The sequence below is a fragment of the Oncorhynchus clarkii genome, chromosome 5 (genome assembly GCF_045791955.1).
Source record: "Oncorhynchus clarkii lewisi isolate Uvic-CL-2024 chromosome 5, UVic_Ocla_1.0, whole genome shotgun sequence".
In the NCBI taxonomy this organism is placed as follows: domain Eukaryota; kingdom Metazoa; phylum Chordata; class Actinopteri; order Salmoniformes; family Salmonidae; genus Oncorhynchus; species Oncorhynchus clarkii.
The window spans coordinates 43,362,860-43,386,223 of NC_092151.1; the positions used below are offsets into that span (position 1 = coordinate 43,362,860).

The following is a 23,364-nucleotide window of genomic DNA, read 5'->3' on the forward strand; positions in this document are numbered from 1 at the left end:
ACTCAGTTTGTCAGTGTACCTTGTACAAGTTGTATCAAGTTTGGGTGTATGTGTGTGAACCCAGGAAGATAATGCATTGGTAAAAGTATTTTTAAGGTTACAAAATGCCGATACTTTTCCCAAAATGCCTAGGTTTTCCAGAATCCCGGTTAGAAGATTCCTGCAATCAGCAGGGAATAAACAGGAAATCTGTGAATCCTTCCACCAGACTTTCAGGAAAACCTGGACTTTTGGGAAAGTTTTGAAACCCTAGTAACAATCCAATCAAGGAGTGGTTTATTGTACTGACCTGTCGATGATTCCACACATGTCAATCTGCAGGTCGCTGTAGTTTCCTATCAGCATCTGTTGCACCTTGATCAGATCCACAGCATTGTTATCCACACGGATGTGTCTCATACAACCTTGGAACACGTTGAAAGGGTTTCTGCACTCCTGGTTATTCTTGCTATCCGGGCAACCTGTGTTAGACCAAACGATAGCCATCAATCAATAGCCATTGCCTAGTAGGACTTACAGAAGACAGGTGGCAATTAAGGCCATTACCCCATGATAAAGAATTGCGTAGATATGTGGTATCATATATGAATGTACATTGTTCATACAGTAGCGAAGCAGAGTATATTCATGATTGTCTAGAAAAAATACCATATAGCACAAGTCAAGCTCAAGGCCAAGTGTTGAACACAGGAGATTTTCTAAGTATAAGTGTTATTCTGCCTGGTTTCGAGTGTGTTTAGACCGTGGACACTGAGCTGGTGCTGCCTGCCTGCTTGGCTCTCTGGTTACACTGCTGGCTAAAGGTAATTAAATGGCATGACAAGCCTGCTGAAGAGCCTTTGCTGAGAGGAGGCGAGGAGAGGGACAGAAAGACCAGCTCAGAAGCAGAACTGATGGAGAAATGAAGGGCGCTAAAGATGAGAAGGAGGATGAGGAGGAGCAAGAGGAGGAGGGGAGGAGAGGCGAGAAGAGAGGAGGACAGAGAGAACAGCTCAGAAGCAGAACAGAGAGAACTGAGAAGAGCTAAAGAGATGGAAGAGGAGGATTAGGAGGAGGAGCGGTGAGAGGAGAGGGGGACAGAGAGCAGCTCAGAAGCCAAACAGAGAAACACTGCTCTAAAGGAAGCTAAATTGGAGGAGGACAGATCCTGCAGTCTGGTTAAGAAGTTATATGCTTCTTTGCACTAAGCCCTGAGATCAAACGCTACTGGTCCAATTCAAATCTTGATACATTTATGCACCAACAGTAGTCAAAGTTACACTTGCCTATCTAACTAAAATTAGGGTTAGTCCTTGGAAATCCAAGCAGTATTTACACTTAGGGCCCAGAGTTTTTCCTGGTCATGTGACACAGTCAAGAAAAACTTGGGGTCCAATGTCTGATGTAAGTGTGTTGCTCTCTCTTACCTCCAAAGAAGAGGTTGTTTCCTGACACCACAGGGAAAGATGGGCTGGCATGAGCTGTGGAGCTTTCCTCTTTATCCACAGTGATGGTCAGACGACCTCTTCTTGCAGTCAGGTCTACTGAATGCCACTGGCCGTCGTTCAGACCAAACCCTATAGACAGAACATACACAGAACATACACAACAACAATGTGCAAGAGTCAGTGTTTCACAACAGTAAGCTGCTCTCAGATAACTCGATATTCCCGCATAACAAAGTCTTAGGGCGCAACAAGGACGTTTTACTTTTCCAGTGATTAGTGATTAACCAGTGATCTAGGGTAATAAGACTGTTATTTCCTGAAATAAAAACAGCACATGGAACACAAAAAATAAAACGTCAACCAGATGTTACTATTGATCTGACCTGTGACAACGTCCAGTAGTATCCTGCCAGCCTTGTGTATCTGCAGCCGGACTCTGGTCTCGCTCAGGTAGAGCCACAGGCTCCCCACCTGCTGCTGGAGGTCAAAGGTTAACAGAAGGCCCGCTCTGTTCCAGGTCCGGAACTGCAGGCTGATCGCCACACCAACCGCCACCAAGGCAACCCCGCCGCCACCGGCGTCTCTCTGCTGTAGAGCTGCACCCGGCAACTGGAGGAAACTCTGGGTGCCAGCGAACGTCACTGGGACGGAGACCGGCTCAGCACAAGTAAAGGTCACATTGCCCTAAAGAAGAAAAAAAAATCAATAATAATACTGAAATATGAAAAACATAAATATTAATTAGACCTCAGCAAGAAGGTGAAATAAAGCTAAGGGACATCTGACCTGAGTAAATCGTGAATAGCAATAGAAGAGATTGAGCTAATCAGCTACATTTCCTGAAGGAGGACATTCATAATACATATTATCATAATGAGAGACCTCAAACTTATAGTGACATGGTCTCAGGACATTAGCAGAGCAAACAAAGAGGACTGGTGTCAAAAGCTAAACTGGCTAAACCATACTGAGTGCTGCGCTCAACCATTGTTTTGCTTCAGCTAAAACAACGGTGAGCACAGCATTCAGTTAGGATTTAAACAGGTTAGTTAAATGCAGATTTCTGAAGTAATGAATGCAGGCTGTCTGTGTGTCTGAGAGTACGGTTTGGACATCTAGTATGTTGGCCATTGTTGTTGGATACTGGTAGAAATGAAGGTTTCAGGGTCCCTTGCTGAGGCAGCAAAAGTGATGTATTACAGTACTGTCTAGCCCAAAGGGATATCAGGGTATCTTTATAGCAGTTTGGCTTTGCTGTTCAGTAACTGCAAGAGGGAAACAGTAGCAGTCACAGTGATATGCAGCAACACATGTAGTGTAAAGTGCTTACAGTGTGCTACAGTACTGAACAGAAACTTCAGGCCCAGACAAATGACAAAGAAAATGTTATGTCCTTAAAGTATAATCCTTTGGCTGGCTGTCTTTCTTTAGTTTTTTTAAATGAAATCATTACCCTCATTAACATCCTTATTACATTGAAACAAGTGGTACTGTCTCATCTCTGGCTACTGATAATCTCTTTTTTAGATTGAGGGTGTTTATTCTTTTCAGTGCAAAACCTAAAAATCTTTTCCACGCGGATTCTTTCTCATTTCTCCCTACTTCATGTTGGAGTGGTTAAGGTAATCATTTACAAGATGGAAATGTGTTCAAGAGAGAGCTAAATACCATCTAGAGGGATTTAGCTCCACAAAAGAAGACTCTCTGCTCCATATACCATACTCATCATGGATTTGTTGAATTAATTAATGGACCAATCAACATGAAAATAACCCATTTTTGTATTGAGTAGGGCTGTGACGGTCATAGCATTTTAGATGACAGCAAATTAACAATGTCACCGTAATAACTTCTTGAATAGCATTCTTTCATTTTTATTTACTTCATTTTTACTCCGCTCTTGACTGCATGTGCTGGCAATCTTTCAGACAATTGAGAAACAGATGTACGATCTCGTTTAAGAAAAATTTTGGACACACATACTCATTCAAGGGTTTTTCTTTATTTTTACTATTTTGCAGAATTGTAGAATAATAGTGAAGACATCAAAACTATTAAATAACATATGGAATCATGTAGTAACCAAAAAAGTGTTAAACAAATCAAAGTAGCCATCCTTTGCCTTGATGACAGCTTTGCACACTCTTGGCATCTCTAGTTTTTCAGCTCCATCTTTGACTCTGCTGGTGATCTTTCTAAATTTCAGAAAACAGCAAATTAACTGAAGTTTACAAATTCCTCTTCGTCCCTGCATAAGCAAGGTCTGTCTTACTCTGGTATCATAACTGAGAAGAATGGGATAAGTGAGGCTATTAATCATCATTTTTATCTCGGCAGGCTTTTTAAACAGTGGTTTAATTGACCCTGGTCAGTCAATCAGCCTCTAGCTGACTCAACGGTTAATCTGTCAACTTCATAGTTAATCTTTATTTTAATTTCAACAATTTACTACAGTGATGTGTTAGATGCCTTGCTTAAGATTGAGGTAATAAAAAAAATCCGCTGGGGCGGATTTGCTTGATCCATTTTTGCTGCAGCTCTCTGCCCCCCCCCCCCCTGATTGCTGAATCATTAACCCATATTTTTTACCTGACAAATATATCTGGTACTAAATAATTATTGGCCTATTTCTAAACATTATTGCCTCGCTAAATTATTAGAATCCTTGATTAATTCTCAGCTAAGAACTTTCATATCTTTGAAATCTATTCTAAAATGAATATCAGTCGGGTTTTTAGACCAGGTCATAGCACTATCACTGCTGCATCCCTAGTTACAAATGATGTGGTTAACTGTATGGATAAAAGGCAACATTTTGCCCTATTCATTGACCTGTCAAAGGCTTTCGATACTGTTGATCACTCACTGCTAATTCAGAGGCTTTCCTCAATTGGCCTAGATCAGCCTGCACATAAATGGTTTAAAAATGACTTGACAGGAGGAACTCAGTGTATTTCTACAGAAGGTGTTAAATCAGGTTTCCTGGATATTATGAAAGGTGTCCCGTAGGGATCGATTCTGAGTCCTGTAGTTTTTAATACATTACATTAACAATATCGACTTGTCTCTAAAAAAATTGTAACCTGCATTGTATGCCGATGATACTGTTTTGAATGCTATTGCCCCCACAGTTGACTAGGCTCTATCTGAACTACAGTCTGCCTTCATAGTATTACAGAAAAACTTTATTGACCTGTACTGGATGCCGGTAAAACAAAGTATATGTTATTCTCTAGAGCACATAAAAAATAAATCAGATGATTTAAGCATATGTAGTTTGGATGGTGTACATATTGATCGTGTGTCCCTGCTTACAAATATCTGAGCGTCTGGATAGATGAAAAGCTGTCTTTTAAAAAGCATATTGACGAGTTAGTTGAAGTTAGTAGAAGCTGAGAATAAAAATGGGCTTCTATAGAAATCTTGTTATATAGCAGGTCGCAGATTATTCAGTCGATGCTCCTAGACCGTGTCCACATCTATATGAACGCAGCTGCCACGTCGTTAAAGCCGTTAGATCGCGTTTATCATAGCGCTTTATTACCGCCAACAATTTTAGTACTCATCACTGCATTCTACATCAGAAAAGCCCTCTTTGATGTCACGTAGCTTGATACACTATCATTTTTAATAATGCCCTTTTACAAATAGTCCCATAATATCATTACTAAACTTTAGACATACAAGCTACCACACCCTGTCTCATGGACGGCTAACTCTGGAAATTACTTTGGTCTCTACTGAGTTAAGTAAGTCAGCTTTTTTTTTTTTTTTGCACCTTATTTGTGGAACAATCTTCAAACTGTTCTTAAACTTGATGTTCTGGTGCCTCTAGGGCGATTCAGAACGCTGACTAAGGACCTTATTGTTTTTTAGGACTGTGTTTTTCCTTTCTGCTTTCATTTGTGATGTGTTTAATTTCGGTCATTTATGTCATTCAGGGCTCACCTGTTAAATAAACATTGGTCTCAGTATGAGATCAAATAAAGGTTAAATAAAATGTAAGTGTTCTAAATCCTAATTCAATGCATCAGTTAACATCATTTGAAAAAAAAACATTCTACACAACCATGGACATTTTTGCATCACAATACCAGGCAGCCATTGCGAGTGTACCCATGAGTTTACCAGTCAAATTGTCAGGGTTAGAGGTTCCAAGCCAGTTTTAATAATTCTATTTCTGTGCTCTACTTCATTGTGGGAGAAACCAAAGACTTGTGTGCTTGTTTCAGAAAGTAAGTAACAAAGTTTCCTCATGTTGTTAAGAGTCCATGTTATGGCAGAAATAGACTCAACCGCAAAAATGCCTGACCGTCCCGTCTTCAGTCAGCTGTTAGCTTTCTTGGGGGGTGCCAGCCCTAGTGTTGACTACAACAGCTGTCCCATATATACACAACTCTTTGTCAGGTTAAAGCAGGGTGCAAGCACTTTCCAAACCTCAAACAGTTGAGGATGTTTGTTATTTTCCAATGCAACTCCAAAAAATACAGCTCAATATATCACCACACAGAAACTGACCTGGGCTCAAATATCTGTTCTTTTTTAAATACATTTGCAGTTTTGGACTATTCCACTTGTTCTATTGTCACAGCCAGTCAAACCCAATCAAGGTCAACTACTGTATTTGAAAGAAAACAAATACTACTTGAAACCAGGTCAGAGGATACGCACAGTACAAACCATCCAAAGTTCCCCAGGGTCGTATTCTCTAAACACCAAACAGATGAAAACGTATTTTAATACGGGAAGGGACTACCTGAACTAGTGCACAAATGAAATTTTTTTCCGATGTGCACTATACCAGAACCTCCAACAGCACACATTTTTGTTGTAGCCCCAGACAAACTCAATGAGAGCTTGATGATTAGTTGACAAATTGAATCAGGTGTGCTTCTCTGGGGCTATAACAAAAAATGTGTGCTGTTGGGGGTACTGGAGGACTGGAGTTGGGAAACACTGCACTGTACGACCAAGGCTGAGGTAACATACCGTGATGGAGACCTTCTGGCGCTGCTTGGCCAGATCATTGACGTTCACCTCATTCCAGAGAAGGTTCTCAAGACACCCATGGAAGTTCCTCCTGGACAGAACCATCTGTGTTCCATGGCACTGGACGCCACCAAAGCTTATCTTGTGAAAGAACATCCAGCCAATGTTAACATTCTAAAATGTTCTTACCTACATTATCATGGCAAGCGACTATGACATAGGAACATGCTTGAACTAGTGGTGATAGAATAGGATTGGAAGTGGTTCATCAATGACCGATATTTAGGAAGTAATAAAAGGCCAAGTAAAGTAAGTCACTATCACATTAAAGTAAAGTGAAGTAATGATCAGATGTTGTGTATTTAGGTAGGGTCAACAATGGCACTGTACACATAACTGTCTCAGTAGGTCTTACATAGACTATGACCAGAAGTGAATTGTGTTTCAATTTCAATAGAAAATGATTTCCAACTCCCATTTATTGAAAACAGTCTAGAAATATTACATGGAGGTCGGGTTAACCTTTAACTGAAATGGGCTAAATCAGGGGCACACAGAGTGTTTCTTGGTAGTCTTAAACAAATCTACTTTGAAACAAAAATCTACACCTCACACACATGGTTATGGGCTTAAAGAAGGAAGATACCTGCACCATGTCAGATAGAGCTGAAATGTATTCAACTTTGAGTTTGAATTCCAATTTGACACTTTATATAGATCACAGAAGACAAATATAACAAAACTTTTTGACATAGAAATAGTGGATTTTGGGCATAAAGATAAAATAATTATGAAAAATGTTACCATTCCTCCCATGAGGCCACTTGAGGGCAATTTGGTAATTTGACTGTTATTGATTAGAATATTATTTTGTATGGCCTTGGATGAATCACTCTTGTAGGGAATTCAGTGGCTATTAGACATCCGTTATAGAAAGCTACAACTCTATTACTAAAACATATAGGTTTTATTGTTTGTGTGTGTGTCTCCCCTGTGTGTGTCTCCCCTGTGTGTGTACATTGTACAGTATCTGTGAGCACATCTGTTGGAGACAAATGGTGCATGCTATTTGGGAGAGCATGAGAGAATGCAGGAATGGCTGTGTGTGTGTGTGTGTGTGTGTGTGTGTGTGTGTGTGTCTATGTATCTGTGGAATGATTTGAGGAACAGGTCACATACAACACACCTCGTTTATCTCAAAAGGACTGAGTTCTGCAGGGACCTGGATCTGCTGAGTGCTTTTATCCACTGTGAAGTTGACATGGCCGCTAACGCGCTCGATGGCTACATGGTGCCATTGCTGGTCATCTAGAAGACTACCCAGTGACACGACCGTGTGGCTCTCAGGACCAGGAGAGGCACTTTTACCTAGAATACAACACAGAGTCTGGTAGAAGTGAAAGCGTTCTCCTTTCTAGGACAAGCAATGCTAGAAGAAGGAATGTTTCCAGCAGTGGAGGCTGGTGAGGGGAGGATGGTTCATAGTTATGACTGGAATGGAACAAACAGAATGGTATCGTACACATGGAACCCATGTTTTTGATGTGTTTTTGAAACCATTCCAGCTATTAATATGAGCTCATCCTCCCAGGTAAATTGCCACAAGCAACAACTGGTTTTCAGTGTTTAGGTCACCACATACTGAAATATTCAAGAGATACAAATAGCAGTAAGAGAGGCGCCAGTCAACTACTCAATCTATCAAGCAACATGACTTCCAAGCAGTCAACCGAAGTGACTCAGGGGAAAAAAGTTGAATAGTGCAAAGATCTTAACTACTCAGTGTTTCAATGTTTTAAAATACAATAGACAGTTAATTGAACCTCCGACAGGAGATTTGTGTGCGCCCTAGTCCCTACACAGTGCACTAATTTTGACCAGAGCCCATAAAACACATGCTCTGCATAAGGAATAGGGTGCCATTTGAGAATCAAACAGAGGCAACAACATCATTAACAGAGATTGCATGCTGCACGGACCTCTGGAAATTACGAATGTGTGTCACTTTAACACATTAATTATGTAGATGTTATTTGTATGATGTCAGATTAGTTGAGAAGAGATGGGGATGGGGCACGATGAAGAGGTTTTGAGGGCGAGCCTAACAAACAAATAAATATCAGTTTATTGGTATTGATTAACTGAGCTGCAAACTTATTCCGTCACCAAGGCAGTGTGGCCTATACCTAGGGTGCCTCCCAAATAGCCCTATTCACTATTTAGAGCATTACTTTTGACCAGGGCCAATAGAGCTCTGGTCAAAAGTAGTGCACTACTGTACATAGGGAGTAGGGTGCTCTAAGGCCCACAACTAATCCCCGTGAGCAGATGTGAGGGAGGAGTCTCGTGGCAGAGTTAGAGTCTTAAAAACACATTATTTTGCTCTGGTGTCAAACTTTAACAACTCTCCTCGTGATCAATCTTTCAGAGGGTAAGATTGGACGAGGTTGTCGCTATCTCACAGTGTCAAGATCTAAGCACGGATAACTTTGTAATTAAGAGCAGTGCTGTTATAAACAGGAATTCCAAAACCCAGGATACATCCCAAATGGTACCCTTTTGACCAAGACCCATTTGAGACACAACATTTCAATGAACCATGCTGGTGAACATCTGCTCGGGTACAGTGATGTTAAAGAAGACATTTTGGGAATATAAATAGAAAAACAGATGACAATGAGCACACAGCAAGGTACAGCATCTTTCTACATATGATATATTCTACACAAAGTCATTTGCAGAGACGGCCATCTGAAAACAGCCTTTTTATGTTCAGGTAGGTGCCAAAATAAAGGAAACATCAACATAAAGTGTCTTAATAGGATGTTGGGCCACCACAAACCAGAAAAGCTTAAATGCACCTTGGCATATATTCTACAAGTGCCTAGAACTCTATTGTGGGGATGAGAAACCATTTTTTTTCGAAGAGAAATTCCAGAATTCATTTTGTTGATGGGAAAACACTTTCTCGGGCACTGCTCCAGAATGTCCCGTAAGGGTTAAATTGTTTTATTGGTTAACATCGTTTTCCTGCTCATCAAATCATTCGGGTACGACTCGTGTCCTGTGGATGGGGGCATTGTCATCCTATGGGGGCATAGCCATGGTAGCCAAAATAATGACCAAAATAATAACCCTAAGCATAATGGGATGTTAATTGCTTAATCAACTCAGGAACCACACCTGTGTGGAAGCACATGCATTCAATATACTTTGTATCCCTCATTTACTCAATTGTTTCCATTATTTTATCAGTTACCTGTATATGTCTGCTGTTGACCAAGGAAATGCAGAGCTCTTATATAAAGAGGCAACCATAAAAGCCATAACTCTCCGTTGATGGGGTAGCGAATGCTTTGTGTCTGAAAGATCTGGTTTATTTAATGTCATTATATTTACTGGAGAATAAACTGGAATACTCAGGGGGACAGCCTGAAAAGAGAATAATTTAATTGTATTTATGCAATTATGTTACCGTCGTTTTCTGCAACTTTAAATCAGATTACCAATTAGGGCAATAAATAATAATATCTAGAGATGTAGGATCTTAATTCGATATTTTGTTGCTGAGAATGGTCCTGCAAAGCAGGAAATGCAAACTTGTAGTGTGTTTGTGTTTCAAAAAGGCTTCTAAAGTTTGTAATTCCCACTTAGAAATGTCAGACTTGATTTGCCCCAACTAAAAATCTATCAACACCTACACAAATGTCCATTAATTATAATCCACATAATAATTCAAATTTCCTGTTGCTGCATGATTATGTTCCTGCTGTAGCAAATTGGCTCAAATTCAGATGTAGGATCTTAATTAGATACAGTTTGCTACAGCAGGAAAATAATCCTGCAGGTCTACATCAGTTGCTGGTGGAAGGAGCTAAAGGAGGATGGGCTCCTCCCACCAGCCTCCTCTGGTCTACATGTATCATTGACAGAAAGGTTAAAGTCATTAAGAATGATGAGGGCAAGGCTTGTTGCCATATAATTGCTCTGACTTAGTATTATAGACTGCCGGTCTCAAAAAAAAGACTGCCGGTTTCAAAATTACAACCAACTGATGGCAGCATTACCGCAAAAAATGGAGGAGGCAAGTGGAAAGGGGAAAAAGGTAAGGAAATTGTCTGTCGGCCCTGTATTAAATGCAAAAATTGGCTATAGAAAACTGTGAAAAATAAAAAAGTATACCAGTTTTATTTAAGGACCAAAAAATTGACAGCTGCACCATACAGGTTGCAAAATATTTTGGGAATAGATTTTCGATGTACCACAAAACCACGCCGGATTCAAAACTTAGAATTTTTCACTTTAATTATACAAAATTCTTGCAACCAATAGAATACATGAAGGATATAACCATCGTTGGTACTTCCCATATGAAACTTGGTTTTGGTCGCAGGTTCAGGAATGGCTGAAAAACTGCAACATTTACTTGGAGCTAACTTTGCAAATGGCACTGCTGGGTGATTTGAAAAGTCAAAGTCAATCGATCAATAATATAATACTCTTAGCAAAATGTTGTCTCTTTAATTTACAATCAGTAGAAACTATGAGAATAGAAAGGTGCAGAATTTTTGTGACGCGTCACAACACAGTGGAAAAATATATGGCAGATAGAAATCAAAACTGGATGGTCTTCAGAGATAGATGGAAGGGGTTGAGGGTATTTTTTCACCTTTATTTAACCAGGTAGGCTAGTTGAGAACAAGTTCTCATTTGCAACAGCGACCTGGCCAAGATAAAGCGTAGCAATTCGACACATACAACAACACAGAGTTACACATGGAATAAACAAAACATACAGTCAATAATACAGTAGAACAAAAGAAAACAAAAAGTATATATACAGTGAGTGCAAATGAGGTAAGTTAAGGAAATAAATAGGCCATGGTGGCGAAGTAATTACAATATAGCAATTAAACACTGGAATGGTAGATCGGCAGAAGATGAATGTGCAAGTAGAGATACTGGGGTGCATGGAGCAAAATAAATAAATAAATACCAGTATGGTGATGAGGTAGGTAGATAGATGGGCTGTTTACAGATGGGCTATGTACAGGTGCAGTGATCTGTAAGCTGCTCTGACAGCTGGTGCTTAAAGCTAGTGAGGGAGATGTGAGAGAGAGAGATTTTTGCAATTCGTTCCAGTCATGGGCAGCAGAGAACTGGGAGGAAAGACGACCAAAGGAGGAATTGGCTTTTGGGGTGACCAGTGAGATATACCTGCTGCAGCATGTGCTACGAGTGGGTGCTGCTATGGTGACCAGTGAGCTGAGATAAGGCGGGGCTTTACCTAGCAGAGACTTGTAGATAACCTGTAGCCAGTGGGTTTGGCGACGAGTATGAAGCGAGGACACACAAACGAGAGCGTACAGGTCGCAATGGTGGGTAGTGTATGGGGCTTTGGTGACAAAACGGATGGCACTGTTATAGACTGGACACTCGGAGGCTATTTTATAGATGACATCACCAAAGTCCAGGATCGGTAGGATGGTCAGTTTTATGAGGGTATGTTTGGCAGCATAAGTGAAGGATGCTTTGTTGCGATATAGGAAGCCAATTCTAGATTTAATTATGTCTAACCAGACTCCCAGCTATTTGTAGTTGTCCACGTATTCTAAATCAGAGCCGTCCAGAGTAGGGATGCTGGACGGGCGAGCAGGTGTGGGCAGTGAACGATTGAATAGCATGCATTTCGTTTTACTTGTGTTTAAGAGCAGGTGGACGCCACAGAAGGAGAGTTGTATGGCATTGAAGCTCGTCTGGAGGTTAGTTAACAAAGTGTCCAAGAAGGAGCCAGAAGGATACAGAATGGTGTCGTCTGCGTAGAGGTGGATCAGAGAATCACCAGCAGCAAGAGCAACATCATTGATGTATACAGGAAAGAGAGTCGGCCCGAGAATTGAACCCTGTGGCACACCCATAGACACTGTCAGAGGTTCAGACAACAGGCCCTCCGATTTGACACACTGAACTCTATCAGAGAAGTAGTTGGTAAACCAGGCGAGGCAATCATTTGAGAAACCAAGGCTTTCGAGTCTGCCAATAAGAATATTGTGATTGACAGAGTCAAAAGCCTTGTCCAGGTCGATGAATACGGCTGCACAGTAATGTCTCTTATCAATGGCGGTTATGATGTCGTTTAGAACCTTGAGCGTTGCTGAGGTGCACCCATGACTAGCTCTGAAACCAGATTGCATTGCGGAGAAGGTATGGTGGGATTCAAAATGGTCAGTGATCTGTTTGTTAACTTGGCTTTCAAAGACCTTAGAAAGACAGGGTAGGATAGATATAGGTCTGTAGCAGTTTGGGTCTAGAGTGTCACCCCCTTTGAAGAGGGGGATTACCGTGGCAGCTTTGCAATCTTTGGGAATCTCAGACGATACGAAAGAGAGTAGAACAGGCTAGTAATAGGGGTTGCAACAATTTCGGCAGATACGTTTAGAAAGAGAGGGTCCAGATTGTCTAGCCCGGCTGATTTGTAAGGGGTCCAGATTTTGCAGCTCTTTCAGAACAGCAGCTATCTGGATTTGGGTAAAGGAGAAATGGTGGGGGCTTTGGTGAGTTGCTGTGGAGGCTGCCGGGCAGTTGACCGGGGTAGGGGTAGCCATGTGGAAAGCATGGCCAGCCGTAGAGAAATGCTTATTGAAATTCTCGAATTATAGTGGATTTATCGGTGGTGACAGTGTTTCCTAGCCTTAGTGGGCAGCTGGGAGGAGGTGCTCTTATTCTCCATGGACTTTACAGTGTCCCAGAACTTTTTTGAGTTAGTACTACAGGATGCAAATTTCTGTTTGAAAAAGCTTGCCTAACTGCCTGTGTATATTTGTTCCTAACTTCCCTGAAAAGTTGCACATCACGGGGGCTATTCGATGAGGGCAGACAGGTCTGGAGTGAAAGAGGCATGCTTATTGAGAGGGGCATGCTTATTTAAGATCGTGAGGAAGGCACTTTTAAAGAATAGCCAGGCATCATCTACTGACGGGATGAGGTCAATGTCATTCCAGGATACCCCGGCCATGTCGATTAGAAAGGCCTGCTCGCAGAAGTGTTTCAGGGAGCGTTTGACAGTGATGAGGGGTGGTCGTTTGGTTGCAGACCCATTACAGATGCAGGCAATGAGGCAGTGATCACTGAGATTTTGATTGAAAACAGCAGAGTCGTATTTGGAGGACGAGTTAGTTAGGATGACATCTATGAGGGTGCCCGTGTTTACTGATTTGGGGTTGTACCTGGTAGGTTCATTGATAATTTGTGTGAGATTGAGGGCATCAAGCTTAGATTGTAGGATGGCCGGGGTGTATCGAAGGCACAGCTGGGGGCAGAGGGAGGTCTACAGCAAGCGGCAACAGTGAGAGACTTGTTTCTGGAAAGGTGCATTTTTAGAAGTAGAAGCTCAAATTGTTTGGGTACAGACTTAGATAGCCTGCAGAGTTCTGTATTACTATATTTGCAGTAGATTGCAACACTGCCCCTTTTGGCAGTTCTATCTTGGCGGAAAACGTTATAGTTAGCGATGGAGATTTCAGGGTTTTTGGTGGTTTTCCTAAGCCAGGATTCAGACACGGCTAAGACATCTGGGTTGGCAGAGTGTGCTAAAGCAGTGAGTAAAACAAACTTAGGGAGTAGGCTTCTAATGTTAACATGCATGAAACTTTTACAGTTACAGAAGTCAACAAATGAGAGCACCTGGGGGGGTGGCAGGACCTGGATTAACCTCCACATCACCAGAGGATCAGAGGAGAAGTAGGATAAGGGTACGGCTAAAGGCTATACGAACTGGCCATCTAACACGTTCGGAACAGAGAGTAAAAAGAGCAGGTTTCTGGGCACGATAGCATAGATTCAAGGCATAGTGTACAGACAAAGGTAAGGTAGGATGTGAGTACATTGGAGGTAAACCTAGGCATTGAGTAATGATGAGAGAGATATAGTCTCTAGAGATGTTTAAACCAGATGATGAAGGCTGGGACTAAAAACAAACAAAAGATAACTAATGTAAAATATCCTGTCTGTAAAATGTATAGAGTATGTATAAGCTGGATGTAGAAGCCTAAGAATAGTTTATCCATTCATTTACTCCAATTAGGGGAGGGGTAGTAGGGTTAGGGGAGGGGTGGTAGGGTTAGGGGAAATAATAAACTAAAATATAGAGCTAGACACTGAGCTAGATTAGATTTACAAAAGGGCGAGACCCAAATGCAGGCACAGGAGGCAGATGGTTGGAGTCTTACAATGTTTAATAATCCAAAGGCATAGGCAGGAGAATGGTCATAGACAGACAAAAAGGTCAAAACCAGATCAGAGTCCAGGAGGTACAGAGTGGCAGACAGGCTCGTGGTCCAGGCAGGCAGAATGGTCAGGCAGGCAGGTACAGAGTCCAGAAACAGGCAAGGGTCAAAACCGGGAGGACTAGAAAAAGGAGAATGCAAAAAGCAGGAGAACGGCAAAAATGCTGGTTGACTTGGAAACATACAAGACGAACTGGCACAGAGAGAAAGGAAACACAGGGATAAATACACTTGGGAAAATCAGCAACACCTGGAGAGGGTGGAGACAATCACAAGGACAGGTGAAACAGATCAGGGCGTGACATATATGTGGGATTGGAAATTATGCAGACAATTACATTGATATAATTCTTTTTTTTTTTGAAGGATAAACACTCCAGACAGCCTAATGTGGGGGGGACATGTTCCCCCATCCCCAGTGAAAGTTGCGCCACTGTTCAGATGAACAAAATATGAGTTGGCCTACTGTATGTTATCTGGCTATATTCCATGCCATAGGATGTAGGCTTGTTCATTTAGCTGACAAGATATGCTTATAAGTCCCATGCCATTATTTTTATATTATATGATTTTATAGTAAGAAGAATAGAATTTAACATAGCTGAATAAAGTAAAAAGGATATTTTTCCCCATTCCCGGAGCGAGTTTGCATATATAGTGGCTACGTTGAACATAAAAGTGATAATTTGAAACAGGTCATATATACTAGATTTAGAGATATTTAGCAGCTTTAGTTGACACAAACCTTAGAATTCCAAACATATATGGGCTGCATCATCCGACTATAGGCTATTGATAATTTGAGAAAATCAACAACAACGAAAAAAGCTTGCACTGTGTCCCTTGCCTCGGGCTGCACAGCTGTTCTCTCCTCAAGTGAACATATTTTCATCCTTCAGACTATTCTCAATGTAATATTGTCTTTAGTAATATGTCAAATTGGTTTAAATTTAGAAAGTCTCACTATCAAATGGGCAAGAACAGAGGCAGGGGGGAACAAAATGACATGTCATTTGTATGCACTCGAATAGGGAATGGGTGGAGCACACTTTCCCGGTCTGTTTTTCAATGATGCCGGGTAGGCTACTTCGGTTTTATAGCGGAGCATGTGCTTGATATATGAGCAGCTGAGAAATGAATATAAAAACACTTATTTCGCTCCATGCATCAACCACTGTTTGAGGAGCATGCTCTCGCTAAGCGACAGGTGATATTCCACTCAAACTCCATGTGCCATGGGCTCTCCAACCCTGTTCCTGCTGCTACCCAGTGCTTAATTTGGGATACCTGAAATCTCAAACTCATTCCACAGAGGGTTGAGTTTCTGCAGGTTTTTGCTTTTTCCTTTCAATTAAGACCTAGACAACTTGGCGAGGGGAGTTCCTCACTAATTTAGTGACCTTAATTAATCAATCAAGTACAAGTGTGGAGCAAAAACCTGCCGGCCCTCGGTGGAATGAATTTGACTAGAGCTGTACATTCTGTCCCAGACTGGTGGATAGATTTTTTTTTTAGCTAACTTATTAAGGTAACCAATCTATCCAGTATGCATAATAAGGCAGTCCACACTCAAAGGGGATTACTCAAATGTGTTTCATTTTGGAGTAAAGGCTAGTCCAATAATGTACCAAAGACTCCTTAAATTGGCCAGAGCAAAACGCTTTTAGATTTTAGTTCACAAAACAACCCTTAATATACCTCTACGCATTTACAGTACCTTTACAATATTTACGGTTGACATATTTGTAACTCTGTTGGATACAATGACCCTCGTATATTTGCATCCAATAAATATTACAGATGACAGTTAAGATTTGGGATGAAATATGAGCCAGTGGGGCACAATATAAACCAACATTTTGATGAATGTAAACTACAAAGGAAATGGAATGGTTTTGGATACTGGACATAAATCTTGGCAAGCCCATTTGTTTCATTCATTTTCACGCACGGGCTGCGAAGTGGCTGCAAACAGCCTGTGACTGTCTGTCTGTGCCTTGGTCGTGGAACTGCCTATGTTTTTCAATGTGAGCACTGCAGCCTTGGTTCATGTTGGCTGCACAGTGTTGACTCATGAAAAGCCTTTTCCAAAGCTTCGTTGACACTGTGTGTATGTGTGCGCTCGTACATGGATACTGTATTTGAGTGTTTTGATGTCTGTATGGGCATGATGTAAGGCGCGAGAGTGGTTTGGTTGTTTCCCTCAACAACTGGTATGTAGGGGTTTATGGAATTTCACAATGAAGCTGTAGAGTATGAACATGTGTTTGTTTGAGCGTGCATTTGAATGTAACTCACAGAGCAGATGAAGTTGGTACTATAGTAGTAGCACATGTTTTCTACAAGTTCTCCATGCGGGTTTCTGCCAGAGCCAGTTTAGTAACAGCTTTAAAGTGCAGTGTGCCCCTACAGCACTGTAAATCTCTCCTTTCCCAATCCACTGAGGAGTGGATGGAGAAAGAATGGCCTGCCATCCCTCCTCACACTACCTCACACAGCCATGACAAGGCCCTTTGTGGTGAAAACTACTCTGACAAACGGCACTCACTGATTACCTCAAAGAGAAAGAACACGGGGCGGCGCGTCTCAAATGGCACCCTATCCCTTATATAGTGCACTACTTTTGACCAGCGCCCATTGGGCAGTGTGCACTATAGGGAATAGGGTGCCATTTGGGGGACACCACAAGGCGACTATCGCGTTTCACTTCAAGCTAGCCATCACGATAACAGAAACTGTGCAGAGAAAGCGTCTTGACAGGGGAATGACACCCGTTATAGTAGTAGAGAGAGGAGAGGACAATCCCCCAGATAACCATCTCCGTCTCCTCTACATTGTTATTGTAATATTGTGACATACATCAGCGTTGTGGGTACGAGAGGTACAGTATGCTCCAGTTACTAATGGCATATTGGATGTCTGATGCTTTCAAGGCACTTTTACCATCCTGTATAGAGGACTCAATCTCAATGCTTTCCTGTATTGGGACTGTTTCATTTCAGGATTTAACGCGTGTAAAATGGCTGTTTGCACCATAGCTTCAGGGCTAACACACAGTCAGAGGTACTGACCTAAATTACACAGTCTACAAACTGCAAGGCCCAGAGAGAGACAGACAGACAGACAGAGATACAGACAGAGAACAGAAGAGAGCACCTGTGTCAAATGAAATCATGCTGTATTTCAAGAGATCGTGCCAATTTGACCCAGCATTGTTATCAAGCAGAGGAAGCAGCAGACGGACGAAATAGACACAACGTTACATTCATGTCAGGGGTGGGGTGGCACGGAGAGGAAGAGTAGCAGAGACAGACAGAGCAGACAGAAAGGATACAACTGCAAATGGCACATTACTGCATGAGAAGCAAATTGGAAAGAGAGCGAGGGGGAGAGGGAGAGGGGTGAGGATTGGGATAAAAATGCGAAAAAGCCTGATGAATGACAAGAGGGAAAGAGGAAAACAGTGAAGTGACGTCAAATACGGAGATGGAGTGCGTTTCAGACAAGCACTTTGATTGAGTTGGAGACACATTGCTTTTGTCAGCGCCGGTCCATGTCAGGATAAGCAGAATAACATGTAATCTCTCGTCCCGTCATAAACGACGGATGGTTTTAATTTTCTCCCTCTGAGCTTTCCTTTCAAATGACAGAGCTGAACTGCGGTTTTACTGTCAGCACTTTGACAATCAGCTCGATTCAATCACAGGGTGGAGAGGAAAACAGCGATTGCAAGGGAAATGAAACTGCTGTTGAGGGAATTCAGTTTGAATTCAGTTTGTTGGAGAGGTGTCGGGGGGCGAGCAGGTGGCAGGGCTCTAAGATAGAACAGAAAAGGCAATACGTAGACTCTAGGCTCTAGAGCAGGCCTGGGCAATTATTTTCCATGGAGGACCAAATTAGAATATATTTTTTTGCCATCGCGGGCCAGAATCATATTACAGGAGTATACATCATGTGTATGACTGTGTTGACAGATATATCTACTGGAAATCACGTCCAGATAGGCCACTTATTTTACTTTTTTTTAACAAGCACAGAAATAAACCACATCGGTGTTCTCCTTTTGGTAGGTATTTTCATTATTAAACATGCAATGAACTACACAGAGGGAAAAGTACACTGTACATTCAGCACCACGGACCGAACTCTTGTTAACGGGTATGCGCAGGATTGCTGAGAGGTGAGAGTCAGTAAGAGATGATCTGTGCCTTGACTTCTTATATTTCATCACTGAACATGTCTGTTCACATACGTAGGTTGACCCAAACAGTACAAACATCTTCTGAGCATGACTCCTAATCTTTGGAAAGTCATCGAGAGATGCATAGAACCTTGTCAGTGACATTCTTTTGAATAGTTCTCCAATCACTGTATGAGACTGAAAATTGATAAGCTCAAGTTGCAGGTAAATTTCCCTTGGAGGCTTTGACAAGGCTGTACATCTGATGTGCAAAAAGGCCCTTCACTTGTAGTTTGGAATTCTGTTCATTCATGAGGGCTATGATGTCCACGGAGAAGGCAAAATCAGCCAACCATTCTTTATGTTGCAGTTGAGGGAAATCCACATATTTTCCTTTCATTTGCAAAAACTCAGCAGTCTCCGACTTCAGGTCCCACACCCTTTTAAGCACCTTCCTCAAACTCAGCCATCTCGTGTTTGTGTGCTAGGGGAGATTTGCATCACCCGACTCTGTCTCTTCAAACAGTGAGACAAACTGCCTGTGGTTTAAAGATTTTGCTCTTATGAAGTGTATCACTTTAGTGACTGTATCCACAACATGGCTTATTTTCAGAACACATTTACAGAGCACCTCCTAATGAATAATGCATTGCAGGAAAATAATTTTCTGATCTGGGTTCAACTCAGCTACTTGATCTTGTATCCTTTTCAAAAAGCCAATGTTTTTTCCGGTCAAGGTTAGGCGCCTATCAGTGGTCACACTGGATAACTTTTCAAAACTCAGTCCCAGCTTTGCCACACACTTATTAACCTCCTCCAACAAATATTTCCCAATTTCATTGACTGCACTGAGGCAAGCTCCTCTGTAATGTCAAAGTCTCTGGGGTTATGCCTCGTAATAATATCAACAACTGCGCCGTGTCACGTGCATCACTGCTCTCATCCAGGGCCCAGGAGAAATAGGTGAAATCCTTTACCTTGTCTTTCAACTGTTGTTCCATATTCTCTGCAATGTCCTCAACACGCCGTGTCACTGTTTGTCTTGACAGGGAAACATTTTCAAACCGCTCTTTCTTGTCAGGGCAAAGTATTGCTCCAGAGTCAATTAAACATTCTTTAATAAATTCAGCCTCATCGAATGGCTTGCTATGTTTAGCAATTTTGTGGTATATAGCGAGCTCTCGCAATTCCGTTGTTTGCTGAATGCAGTTTTGTGAAAAGTCCTTGCTGCTTTTGCAACTGAGAAAGCAACTCTTTCGATCCACTTGCCCCCTGCTCAGAAGACGTATTCCTATATCTCTCTGCATGCTTCGTCTGGAAGTGTCTTGACAAGTTGTAGTCTTTCAAGACAGCGACGCTCTCTTTGCACACTAGGCACACAGCTTTCCCTGATACCTCAATAAAGACATGTTGATGTCCACTCTTTCTGGGACACCCTACATTTCCCTGATACCTCAATAAAGACATGTTGATGTCCACTCTTTCTGGGACACCCTACATTCATTGTCTACTTTCCTTTTCTTTGAAATCCTTTGCACAAATTATAGTTAGCCGCCATTTGTAACTTTGACGTGTGCGCCAGCCTGTCAGTCACTGTCTGTCCTCGTGCAGTTGTTATTTATACGGGCCTTCAAAATAAATGTCCCACAAGCGGTGGGAGTTAAATCAAAGTTTTTCAATTTGAATGACAAAATACGTTTTTCAAAACTTGACTAATCGCAAATTCTTTTTGAATCAGGTCGCCGCATACGGCCCCTGGGCCGGTCTTTGCCCTGCTCTAGAGAGTGAACCCAACCTAGAACTGCCTAGAGGGAGTGCCTATAAGCTATTGTTGGAAGAGATATATGGAGGAGGTATTTTGACCTCAATGGGAAAACCTGGTCAAATAAATGTTAAATCATAAATGGGTATAAACTCCTACAAACAGACTTTTGAAATGTCCACACTATGCTCAGACAAGAGTGCCTGCCTATCCAGGTGTGTAAGTATCTACTTCCACCAGAAATGAAATGCTCAAACATCTTTGTCACTCAAATAGATTGTGGTCTCACAACCGTCTTCAGTTAGGCCTCAGTCATCAATGCACTGTAACATGGAATTTGAAAAAAATAAATCACGATGATAGATACTGTAGCCTATGGCCATTTTGATTGATTTAGTCCAGCAGGCAATTTGATCCTCTCAAGTAGTTTGATATACGATGATTGGTTTTTACCTTTTATTCTGTTTTTGGCACAGATCCACTTGCTTTCTCTTTTCCCCATCCTTCTATTTTGAAAATCATGTCTTTCCAGAAAAATATTGTCCAGTTAAATTTTTAGGTCTACCACTACTAATGAATAACAGAGCATCATTATAAAGACCCTTTATTGGGTTTTGGGATTAGATATCCTAACCAACTACAGTATACAGCAAACTACCATATCCAGCAACAAGGTATCCTGACCTAAATAATTCAGTAAGTATATTGTTATGCCCCTAAATTATCTTAACTGTCTCAACAATCTTATGTAGGCCAACAGAGTATTAGACATGCTTAATGTGCTGACAGTACATCTGCACTACAGTGTGCGTGCTTGCATGCATGTGCTCTGTGTGCTCCATGTGCTCTGTGTGTGCGTGTGTGTGTGTGTCTTGTACGCTCCGTAAAATTTTAGTAAAGTAGATCTGCACTAAGCACTAACCTCCCTGTAGAGACAGAGAGAGAGGTGTCTCTCCTGCCCTCCTTCTATCCTAGTGGAGCGCTAGGCTGAGCAAGGCTGGGAGGAGGGCCAGGAGGAGGGCAAGCTGGGAGGTGTAGTATGCAATAGACAGATGGTCCTGCTAAGAGGTGTAGCATATGTCGATGCCTTCGACAAGCTGGCTCCCAGACAACACAGTACCCACTTGAAGTTCAGCCCCACTTCAAACTTTCTTTTCCGGCTCTGCTGTGCTGTACGTACTAAGTAGTCAATGTATCGTATTTACTACAGTACGCTAATCTCCTGAAACCGCTGAGTCGGCACTAAACACGTGCCTAACTGTGAAAACCATACATCGCATAAAAAGTAGAGTAGACGCTGTAGGAGATTATGGGATGGTACTGTGATTAGTACTGTACCTTTTCTGAGGTGGAGTAAAAGTGTTCCTTTGTGCAACTCCAGCGTGAGGCTGCGATCGTGTTGTCCCTCTGTGTGTATCAGTGTCCCAGAGTTCTGCAGGGTTTTGAACTTCAGAGAGATACTGTCTTTGGCTGTTCGAATTGGTGTTGGGTTGGGGCTGAACCTGTAGAGCAAGCAGCCGCTGCCGTCAAAACTTGCCACATCAGACTCTGCAAAAAAAAAACGTATTCATAAGTAAAGATTCTACAGTAGGATGTAGTACAATCAGACTCTGCAAACAAGAGATTACATTACAGCAAGATTCTGCACTAGGAGAGTAGAAATGCATATTCAGCAGAAAGACAAACGCATACATTATTTTCAGTTCTAGTTGTAAACCAACTGGAATAACTGAATTTAAACCACTTAAGAGAATAGTAGAGGCATGATGAGGTGATTCAGTCTCAAAGTGGTGGTCATTCAGAGTGTTCAGTATTTTCATTAGCTATTAGCTATACATTATAGACTCCAGTGTGTGCTGGTTGAGTGAGATTCAGATAAGAAGCTAATTTCTCCATACTTAACTGCTTCTAATGAAGCGGGGTAGCCTTTGTCCCTCACACATCAAACCACTTCAATGATTGAAGACCTGCGATTAAGAACACTTTAATATGAGGGTACTGACACATTTGATCATTTATCTTATATTTGATCTTATTTATATTGTTGGTAATGTACAGTGGGGGATATACCATGAGGCAAAAGAGGCCTCACATCATCAATGGGCCTCATGAGCTGGGCATATTTATTATTATATATATTTTTGTATAAAAAATAATTTCTCCGTTTGAGGCGTAGTAACATCAAATGAAATCCCTCTGTTTAAGCTAGAGATATCTGTTTTTGTATAGGCTGCGTCTAAATCCAACGCATACGCCAATGTTGGTCTTCCATATCTGTGATAGAAGGTGGCTGAGCTACAGTGGTGTTTGTCAGACAAGAACACATACAGAAAATCGGTCTTCTCACAAAAAATGTCTGTAGCATAAGAGCGGTTTGGGCTACACACTAATATGACTGCAGCGGGTGCGTAATTGGCGACAGAGAAGTCAGGCGCAGGAGAGCAGAACTGGGTGATAACCAGAGATTTATTATGCAAAACCAACGGCATCCAGAACAAGAAGATAAATAGGCACAAAAATAACCCGTCGTGAGCTCACGGGGTACGTGCACAAGCACTATAATAAACAATCCCACACAAAGACATGGGGGGGAACAGAGGGTTAAATATACAAGTAATTGAGGGAATTGAAACCAGGTGTGAGGAAAAGCAAGACAAAACACATGGAAAATGAAAAGTGGATCGATGATGGCTAGAAGGCCGACCGCCGAGGGCCGCCCGA

General features: G+C 41.7%; 1 protein-coding gene across 1 annotated transcript in view; it reads right to left on the minus strand.

Annotated features, from left to right (window-relative positions):
* Positions 1 to 23,364, minus strand: part of LOC139410049 (contactin-associated protein-like 4) — a 199,643-nt gene that overhangs the window by 85,855 nt on the left and 90,424 nt on the right. Inside the window, exons 5-10 of the mRNA XM_071155484.1 lie at positions 21,982 to 22,191; positions 7,603 to 7,784; positions 6,417 to 6,557; positions 1,811 to 2,111; positions 1,407 to 1,556; positions 290 to 461 (exon numbers count right to left, since the gene is read on the minus strand). Of these exons, the coding sequence (XP_071011585.1) occupies positions 290 to 461; positions 1,407 to 1,556; positions 1,811 to 2,111; positions 6,417 to 6,557; positions 7,603 to 7,784; positions 21,982 to 22,191 (1,156 nt within the window). The remainder of the gene's footprint in view (positions 1 to 289; positions 462 to 1,406; positions 1,557 to 1,810; positions 2,112 to 6,416; positions 6,558 to 7,602; positions 7,785 to 21,981; positions 22,192 to 23,364) is intronic.